This window comes from Pimephales promelas, chromosome 23, assembly GCF_988280905.1.
Source record: "Pimephales promelas chromosome 23, fPimPro1.hap1.1, whole genome shotgun sequence".
In the NCBI taxonomy this organism is placed as follows: domain Eukaryota; kingdom Metazoa; phylum Chordata; class Actinopteri; order Cypriniformes; family Leuciscidae; genus Pimephales; species Pimephales promelas.
In genome coordinates this window covers 21,854,619-21,865,351 of record NC_142791.1, presented here as the reverse complement: position 1 = coordinate 21,865,351, position 10,733 = coordinate 21,854,619, and the positions used below count along the sequence as shown (strand labels likewise).

Genomic DNA, 10,733 nt, shown 5'->3' with positions numbered 1-10,733 from the left:
AAAAATGCCTTTAATTCACGATGTCTTGGATAAGTACTTCATTACCCACAATCCTGAACAATCCCACAGTGATGCATCTGATTGGTGGAAGTCGTGTAACATGTCTAAAAGCCTGCAAAGGTACGTGAAGACTGAAGATCGTGTAATGACGTAGGGCTAAGTTCATTGGTCACACCTCTGAGACGCCATTGGATGTCCATGTTGCTGCAGCACAGCCTATGAGAGAGCCAGATGCTCAATGTTTTAGCATGTGCAGCTGCAAATGCGTTTTACATATAAGTCAGTAAATCGAGGAAATGGAGTTTTCCTTCACATTCACTATATAAAATTCACTGGAGGAAAAAGTTCAGATTTGGAAGTCACTCAAAAGGCTCTTTCACGGTGGCTTCAGTCGACTTCAGTGAGGCGCGGTGGTTCATGGGAGGAGTAGTTCCTTTGCTCGGAATTGAAAATATGTACACAGGCTTGTACCTTTGACTTTTTTTTTTTTTTTTTCGTTTTTTCACTCGAAATGATATGTTGTGTGCTTATGAGTTCAGCCGTAGCTGGTTATCCTCAGACATGCTCTAATACTCTTTAGATATGGATTTTACAAAATGTCAATGGGAGAAGTGAATGGGAAATTTACTTCCGGCACCAGCGCTCTCTTAGGCTGTGGGCGGGACTTTGATGCTTTATTATGATCAGTTTAGAAATGGTCGGGCCAATCAAATTGCCAGGGCAGGCTTTATAAGATGATGGACAGATGATCTGCAGTTATGAAATCACAACGTTATCAAAGAGCGCTTGGGTTAAACTGGTTTCCTTCAAAGATGACTGCAGCTAGAGAATTGAGATGTAGCCATTTAGATTCCGCTATAGTGTTTGTTGTAAAAGAAATCGACAGCGCAGGATTCAGTGGGATTCTTCCTACGGTATTCTGCAAAAGTTTAATTTATCACCTGGCTACGATGGTCGTTAAGAAGATGGGACGCAATGAAAACCCTGTGGTCGTTGTTTGTTTCTCCTTTGGTTGCACTCACACTCATGGAGGACCAAGTAAAAGAATCAACACTCATTATTTTACTTCTTCGAAGTGTGCGTGCAGTTGAGTTCTGTTAACAATTATGCTAATGCAACTATTTAGCTGACTTGTTGCACTGCTCTGATTGGTTGTAGGTCTATCCAATTGAGTGCAGAGGTATTTTTTCCTGGTTCGGTTAAGACACACCTCATAGTCAAAGCCCTATGGAGCAGTGTCAGACTCACATTCTGACTGGAATATGAATATGACAAAGTCAGGCTATAGGTTAGGCAATTTGTTTTATAAACCCTTTAGGTTACACTGGTTAAAAACTCTTTTCACATCCTGATAGCAATCAATAATAGAAGTGATGGAAATATTAAAACAAAAATGTACGTCTAATTATTGCATTCAGTCCTCAGACTACTATCAATGCTGAACCTGCCACAGTCAGGTGGTACAACTAGAGCTCTGTAAGTTAAATTCATTATTATTTTCATGTTATGTGCTTTGAGACATGAAGTAGTTTAATGATGTCTCTCATGTCGTGGCGGTTTGAAGACTGCTGTCAAGGAGTCGTGTCTTTGGAGACGCTCTGAACGGAGGGTGGGATCTTATGCTTTCAAAGCTAGCTCGCTATCGCTAGCCTCTCCACAATTGCCTACCATACCTTCAATCACGTTTTATTGCCAATGTGTGAACGGCTTGTAACGAAACTTTAAAAAACGAGACCTTCCCCGATTTAGGTTGTCTATATTAAGCCTGTAGACTGCTTTGTGTGAAGGATTCATTTACATTTATTCATTTAGCTGACGCTTTTATCCAAAGCGATTTACAATTGCTATATATGTCAGAGGTCGCATGCCTCTGGAGCAACTAGGGGTTAAGTGTCTTGCTCAGGGACTCATTGGTGTCTCGCAGTGGATTTGAACCTGGATCTCTCACACTAAAGGCATGTGTCTTATCCACTGCGCCATCACCACCCCCATTGGATTCGGGACGTTTTTGCCGGGAAAATCCAAAGGATGTGACATTGATGCACGCTCCCTAGAGCCTCTCTTCCGTTCAATGACGCGTGAAATAAATACTTAAACAATGTTCAGGATAATGCTGAAAGAACTATTGTGTGTTATGTCAATGTGTCATGCTGAGAAAAGGGGTTAATCTTTACCTTTAACTTTCTTAACTTCTGTTTTCACCGCTGTCATTATTGTGTTTATTTTGTAATTGATAGAAAAGTGCGCAGCACATATTGACATTCATTGTAACATTGCTGGCGTCAGGATGTTCATTAACGGTATATCACTGCAATGGTATTTTCAGCTTCTTTTTTCTTCTTAGCTAAGAACGAAAAACCACTTTGATCGGGGTCCTTGAATCATGTTTAGCTCTTTGTACGTGTTGTGAGCACAATTTCTGAATTCTATATAATAGCCCCTTTAAGATCTCATAACGCGTGTGTTAATTGAATCTTTTGTGTGATGACTTTAATCCAGAATGAGTCCTCTGAACATGTTAAAAGCCTTCTCTGAGATTTCCCTGGTTGTTCTGGAAATAGATCGCTCTTAAATGTCATGTGAGCCAACGGGGGATCCCAAATGTAAGGAAATACTCAGTTCCCTGATGTAAAAGCTGGGGTCCACAAGCTTCCTGGGAATTCTCCTCCTCCAGAGATTAGACATCAGTGACATAGGTGTGACATTCCCAAATAAAGGATTTACTGTGATGTCTCATGAGAACTATTTTGTTGTACAATGGCCCCCAAAAGTTTTAAGACCCTTTAAGAAGTCTAAATGTCATTACATTCGATAAAAAATATCAATTTGCTAAATGAAGTCATTCTAATACATGAATACAACTGAATACAACTTGGAGTATATATTAAAATGTCTTGCATATTATAATATACAATATTTTAAGTTATAACTGAAATACTATACCTGCAAAGCTGAATTTTTAGCATCTTCTGTATCAATTGTAATTGGGATGTTTCAAACATGGAAACCAACATTTTTTTTTCCGGGATTCATGGAAACAGCATTTATATGCTTATCAGCATTTTACATTACGTCTTTACTGTCACTTTTTATCAATTTAATGTGACCTTGCTAAATAAAATGATCAGTTTCAACTTAAAATTTTCAAGTACTTTTTGGGGCCACGGTAAAACCTTGGTAAAACTTTCTATTAGCTTTATTTAAAACTTAACAGCTTTGTTCAATGCCTATAGTCAGTGTTCACTTCTCTGGTTCCTCGTTCAACAAGTGTTATTTGTTTGAGACTGTGGACGAGTGCAGTGGCAGTGACACGCTCAAATGAGCACGGTCAGAAAAAAACCCAGACATCCTACCTCCATCCAAGAAGATCACTATTTAAACCCCCGTTTTCTGTGTCTTTTCTATTTTTTGGGGTGCAAGACCGGTGGGAACATATTTATTAATTTTAAGCGCATGATGTTACTTCTGATGCTGATGCTTTCTGTGGTTTTATTGGCACACAGTGATGACGGTGAGTGACAGGATATTCAATGCTAAATTTATTTTCTGGTGCTGTTGGCAACTTTTCCTACATTGCTATATTGCCATTTTACTTATAAGGGATTTAGTTGAATGCCTTTGACTGAAACAAAAGTGATTTTATAAACTTTGATAAAGATTTTAACTGTTTTCCCCTCAGACTTCTGTTATGACGAAGAGCACTGTGGTGAGTTTTTTTTTTTAACTGTATGTGTTTTAAAGGACAAAAAGTACTAATTTCGTCAATACTAGTTTTGTCATGACATGAAACAAGATTTAATTGTTCTTGGTAGATCCATATGCATGGGGAGACAGCTACCCCTCTTGCCATCCTCTTCTGGAGAGCCATCAGTCTCCGATCAACCTGGACCGTCAGCTGATGAAGAACGATTCTTTGGACTCGCTGCACCTGGAGGGTTTTAATTTGACTCATAAAGGCCAATGGTGGCTGACAAACCAGGGTCACTCTAGTAAGTGATTCTATGGAGTGCCTTAGTACCCGACCCGTCCACTCTTTCAGCTAGTTTTGGAAGTATTCTTGCACAAAAATTGAAGCACCTCTTGAAATAACATCATAGCATTTACTTCCATGATGAGGTGCATACATTTTTGCTCAAGATCTTGTTTTGACAATGCAAGAGTCCAGCAGTCTCCTCCAGCACATCCCAAAGACTCTCAATGAATTTAAGCTCTGGACGAGACGATTTATGTGTGAAAATGACTCTTCATGCTCCTCACAACCATTCTTTCACAGTGTGAGCCTGATAAATCTTGACATTGTCATCCTGGAATATTGCGTTCCTACATGGTTGTTTAAAGGGTTAGTTCACCCAGAAATGAAAGTTGAGTCATTATTACTCACCCCCATGCTCTACCAACCCCGTAAGACCTTCGTTCATCTTTGGAACACAAATGAAGATATTTTTGATTAAATTTGAGAGCTGTATCACTACCACATAGGCACCCTAAGGGATTGAAACTTGACGGCCCAGAAAGTCAATGAAGAAAATGTTTAAATATTCCATGTGACTACAGTGGCTCAACTATAAGTTCATCAAGCGACGAGAATACTTTTTGTGCGAAAAAACAAACAAACAAAAATAACGACTTTATTCGACTATTCCTTTTCTTCCTTCTGGGCCTGAGATGAGAGTTCAAGAGATTTCCACTACGCATAAGCAAGAACTATGTTATTTTTCTACTACTTCTTGTTCAGTTCTCGCGCATACGTTGTGGAAAAAGTATTCTCGTCGCTTGATAAACTTAAAGTTGAGCTACTGTAGTCACATGGAATATTTAAACATTTTCTTCAATGACTTTCTGGGCCGTCAAGTTTCAATCCCTTACAGTGCCTATGTGGTAGTGATACAGCTCTCAAATTTAATCAAAAATATCTTCATTTGTGTTCCGAAGATGAACGAAGGTCTTACGGGGTTGGTACAGCATAGGGGTGAGTAATTAATGACTTAATTTTCATTTTTGGGTGAACTATTCCTTTAAGAAATACACATTCCATCATTTAGGGTCAGAAGAACTGTTTTGACAACATAGCAGGACCAACTCGATTAGGTCATGCTGTACGCCTTTTGGGTGTTCCCTGCAATTTCTTTTGCTCGATTTGCTCTCAACAACTCGCTGATTAGTCTAATTTCTTGTAGAGCATTATGGGTAATGTAGTTTTCACAAATTCAGATGTCAATCATGATTATTTTAAAATGGCTTAAACAAATGCATATACCATTGATTAACAACCTCAGAACTCACAGAAACGACTTTAAAGGATTAGACCTGTAAGTTAAGTTAAAAATAGTTTTCCTATGGAGAAAATGATTGCAGTTTTTACCTCTGGAAACTGAAAGTTGCAGTCTATTGACCTTTAGAAAGATGGTTGGGATGCTTTTATCCCAGGAATCTTCAAGGTGTAGCTACGTATTATTGGAGGGTTCCTTGTGAATGAAACCTGTCTGAAACGTGTCTTTGTGTGTAGTTGTGCTGGAGGTGGGTAACGGTATGCAGGTGAGTGGCGGAGGGCTTCCTGGAACATATCGCACAATCCAGCTGCATTTCCATTGGGGAAGTGTCTCTTCAAACGGATCAGAACACACTCTGGACCACCTGAGGTTTCCTATGGAGGTTTGGGCCTTCCGTTGTCTTTATTTGAAAACTAAGCAATTATGTTCACTTTACGTTTTTTGTAACTTTTGTCCGTATGGTTTGTGCGCAGATGCACATAGTCAACATCAAATCCACACATCCGAACTTGACTTCCGCACTTGAAGACCCAACCGGACTAGCCGTGCTTGGCATCTTTGTTGATGTAAGATGTAGTTTTATCTAAAGTAACATTTCATCAATGCATAATAAACATTATCACCATTGGTTTGTGTTTTATCTTTAATACTATGACAGGTGACATATCTGCATAATGAAAACTTCCAGTCCATCTCAAGTGCACTTCCTTTTGTTGCCTACAAAGGTTGGTTGAGACAATACACTTTTTCAAAGTAAAAATATAGGCTATATACACTAAACAAAATTATAAACACACATTTGTTTTTGCCCCCATTTTCCATGAGCTGAACTCAAAGATCTAAGACTTTTTCTATGTACACAAAGGGCCTATTTCTCTCAAATATTGTTCACAAATCTGTCTAATAAAATGTGCAGTTTTACTGTGTCTGAAAAAAGGGGAAAAAAGGTTGTTGATTGTGGCCTGTGTAATGTTGGTCCACTCCTTTTCCATGGCTGTGCGAAGTTGCTGGATATTGGCAGGGCCTAGAACGTCGTAAACACCGACTAGAGCATCCCTAACACATTTATTGCTGACTGAATGTCCACCAGAGCTGTTGCCCATGTATTGAATGTTCATTTCTCTACCATCAGCCGTCTCCAAAGGTGATTCCGAGAATTTAGCAGTACATCCAAACGGCCTCACAACCGCAGACCACATGTAACCACACCAGCCCAGGACCTCCACATCCAGCCTCTTCACCTCAAAGATTGTCTGAGACCAGCCGCCCAGACAGCTGATGCAACAATCGGTTTGCATAACCAAAGAATTTCTGCACATTTTAGAATGGCCTTTTAATATAGCCTAAGGCACACCTGTGCAATAATCATGCTGTCTAATCAGCATCTTGATATGCCGCACCTGTGAGGTGACAACAGGTGTGTGAACAATATTTGAGAGAAATATAGGCCTTTTGTGTACATAGAAAAAGTCTTAGATCTTTGAGTTCAGCCAGAGACTATTTATATAGAGACATGCCACCTCAATCCTTAATGCAACTATGTAGGAAAACCCCTAACACCAAAGATGGCGGTTGCCCCGCCCCTCCTGCTGGAAAGCCAATCGTCTGCTTTTAACAGTCAAGCCGGGAAACATTTAAGCCTATCGTCTGGTTCCATCGACGCATATAAATATGTTACTGTTTGAAAAGGCGGCAGGTTTGATATGTGTTAGTTGAGTAAATATCAGACAACCCAAGTCTCCCGGGAGTCTCCCACAGATTGATACCGCAAATGACCGCAAATTAGTTCAAATCTCCCGGAATCTAGAGCGAGCAGTAGTCATAGACAGTATAAGAAGTGGACAGAGCCATCTCATTGGAACTCCAATGAGACAAGTGAAGCCCATTTTTAGTGATTTTTTTAGTACTTTCGTTCCTGACGCGCAGACTCAAACCGACTCAAACAGAGCTTGACGACGTAGATGTGACGTGAGCAACCAATCTGGCATGAGAAATCTGAATCATTCCCTTCCGAAACTTGCAGAGGCGGAAAGTGTGAGTAGGAGCTGTCCATGAGCTAGGAGCAGGAGAAACGTTTGCTATGTATTCTGATTAATTATTTTGTCATTTTGCCTCCACGTTTCCCAGATTACCCGCGAGCTTCTCCTCCTGTCCATACGGTAATCTCTCTACTGTGCGACAGAGAGTCGCGTGGTTATGACGCAATCGTTAGCCTAGTTTTACAAAAAACTGCTTCTACGGGGCCGTAACATAAGCTACAAGGTAAAGAAGCATTTTATACATTGTCGTGTTTCTTTAGAAAAAAATAATGGACAAATGGGGTCTTCAAACACCTCAGATATAAAGTTATTCGCTGTCAAAGTGACGCCAAAATGAATGGGAGTCAATGGAAATGCTAACGCAAGTGAAGTTCTGCTACAAGATGGCAGCTCCCGCGAGGCTTCAACTTCCGGTCAATGCGCAGTAAAAGTATAACGTGGGGGGAAAGGTGTTTTAAACCTTATTTTGGGGCAAAGTTTTTCAGCGATTTTTATCATATTTTATTACTGTTTGTATACATGCAGTTTTTATGTCTCGGTGACCAGTGAAAGTGCAGTTCTGAGTCTCTGCCCATTAATTTAGATAGGAGCCTGGTCTTGTTAGTCCGAAATAGCTGCCCGGAGGCGTTGCCAAGATGGCGGCCGAGTGGCATGAAAAACAACAAAAGTGTTGCGTTTATAATTTTGTTCAGTGTATATTTGAGTAGGCCATTTGCTGAAGTTCGAACTAAATATTTTCATTTTCTTTCTAGGACAAACAAAATCGATAAGACCATTTCCTTTGGTAAATCTGCTACCTCAGAACAACCTAACGCAGTATTACCGTTATCATGGCAGTCTCACAACGCCGCCCTGTTCACAAGTGGTGTTGTGGACCGTGTATGAAGTGCCTGTCTATATCTCATGGGCTCAGGTAAGACATTACTAAAGTCCTAAATTAAATCAAGGCAAATATAGAAAAAAAAAAAAGGCTTCTAGATTTTTTACACTTCATAATGTGCTTGGATTTTCAGTCTTGCCACAAGGGTACTAACACAGAAAAGAAAAAAGAATTTTGCTGAACAAGTTAAAGGAATAGTTATAAATGAAGAATAAATTAAAATGTTGCCATTAATTATTCACCCTCATGTCATACCAAACCCGTAAGACTTTAGTTCATCTTCGGAACACAAATGAAGATCTTTTTGATAAAATCTAAGATCTTTCTGTCCCTCCATTGATAGATACGCAACTGACAATTAAAAAGTTTCATAAAGATATTGTAAAATTGTAGAACTAATCCATATGAATTGAGCAGTTTGTCCAAATTTACTGTTGCCTCTCTGTTCATGTTGTAAACAGTGCAGTGCTTCCTGGTTCTACGTCACACATGTGTCATGGTGCTCACATATTTAAAGTCATTACTTATAGTCTCATAACATTATTGTTGAACAACTGTTTTAACTATGACTATTTTAACGATGTCTTTACTACTTTTCTGGGCCTTGAAAGTGGTCAGAAAGCTCTCTGATTCAATCAAAAATATCTTCCTTTGTGTACTGAAGATGAACGAAGGTCTTACGGGTTTGGTACTACATGAGGGTGAGTAAATAATGACAGAATTAAAAATTTGGGGTGAACTATCCCTTTAAAGTGTCAACGTGTTCATTGCTAAGCTCATCAATGTTTCAATTTATTTGAATGATTTAGTCACTTTTTAAAGTTCAAGTAATAGCATGAGATACCGTTCAAGTGATTTCTTTCGTCAGTTTGAGCAGTTTGTAAGCGGGATATATTCCACGGTGGAAGAAGCTGTTGACCAGGTTCTCCTGCATGACAACTACAGACACATCCACCCAACCTACGGACGGCCCGTGTACGCTTCCAAAGACGCCAAGCTGCTCTCCAATGGAGTGTCCTCTCTTGCCATTTTTAATGGATTAAATGTTCTTTTACTCCTTTTAATTTTTAAATATTTAGCATTTTGCTTATAGCAAAACGGCAGCATTAAACATACTTGTCTTGGACTATTCATGACACATAATACTGTACCAAAACAACTGCCCAAGCTATTTAAATTTTGATTAAATAAAAAGATTTGGCTGTCAATCTTTTTGCTTATCAGCTGGACAAAATCATGAAAGTGATCCCAATAACATAGTTTCCTTGTTGCCATGGTTATAGCCAGTGTTGGGAGTAACACATTACTTGAGTTTCGTAAGATTACTTTTTTTAAGTATCGAGTTAAGTAACACATTACTTTTAAATTTACAACAAAATATTAGGGTTTTTTTTTTGTTGTTGAAAATAACAATAAATAAATTCCCATTTATTGATGAAAGCACTAGGCTACTGTCCTCAAGAGTGCGGAGGTGTTTTGTGTGCGCTGTGTGAACATGTTGGTTATTGTAGTTCTAGACTACAGTTGTTTCCCCAACACTGGTTATAGCTGTGATGTGGAAATCCCTATTCCCGACTTAAAACAATTATTAAAGGATATATTTATTATCGTTCTTGGTGTGAACGGGCCTTATATGATAATATTCACTAATTTGTCAAGTACAATTGTGCGAATTACTTCTGCATAAAATCAAATTGTAGTTTGGTCACACATCTGTATAAGTTATCCTGGTTATTTTTGATCAGCCTACCATGTGCGTATTTCCCTTCGCTTCTTACTGAACTTGATCACTCAAAGCCTTTTCAATGGGAGAATTTCCCCAGTCATTCACAAAGGGCACTTCGCAGGATTTCAAATAACACCTTAAAGTTCACTGCATAGGCGTCAAGTTCACTAACTATAAGTGGAGCTTGTGAACTCATAAAGGTGTATTCACCAAACTTGAATGATTGTTATCATTTATTTTATCATTCTGTGAAAAATACAAACTTACCTCAGGAGGCAAACTGTGTGCTGTATAAAATAGCAGAGTTAGCGATAGTTTGACTCAAGTCCAAAGTGTTCTTTTGCAAACAATAAAGTGTTGAAATGAAAATGACAGTGTTAGTGTGGTTTGTCTATTTTGACTGGCTCACAAGCGTGTTTTTGTTGTGGTGGTCATACCCTTCTCGTCCTGTTACTGATACTGGGGGCACTGCTCACTCACACAAAGAGCCCTTGTTTCTGTCTCTTTCGAGGTTACTATTGCTAATCTGCCCAGTGAGGTCACTCCTTAGTGTTCACTGACAGTACAAAACAGTCACTATTTCAGTCTGAGCTTGTGAAGTGGACCTCATCAACCATTACTAGCTTATAAATTATTGCACTCGAAAATGATAATACACTAGAAATTGCTATATAATTAGGCCTATCGATATAGTTTAACTGTGACTTGAATGTTATTGAAAAATTATTCTTTTCTGCACATCCTTGTTTTTTTTAAATGTAAACTACACTGCTGTATAGCACAGATGTATTTAACAGTAACAATATTTTTTAAAAATG

General features: G+C 38.9%; 1 protein-coding gene across 1 annotated transcript; it reads left to right on the top strand.

The window, feature by feature from the left end:
- The first annotated feature begins 3,290 nt into the window (after nt 1-3,290).
- On the top strand, nt 3,291-10,278 carry car15 (carbonic anhydrase 15). Its single transcript, XM_039664401.2, has 8 exons — nt 3,291-3,511; nt 3,680-3,706; nt 3,813-3,989; nt 5,507-5,652; nt 5,744-5,836; nt 5,929-5,995; nt 8,062-8,222; nt 9,058-10,278. Exons 1-8 carry the CDS (start codon nt 3,319-3,321, stop codon nt 9,280-9,282), a joined length of 1,089 nt encoding a protein of 362 aa, XP_039520335.2. The 5' UTR covers nt 3,291-3,318; the 3' UTR covers nt 9,283-10,278.
- The last annotated feature ends 455 nt before the right edge of the window (nt 10,279-10,733 follow it).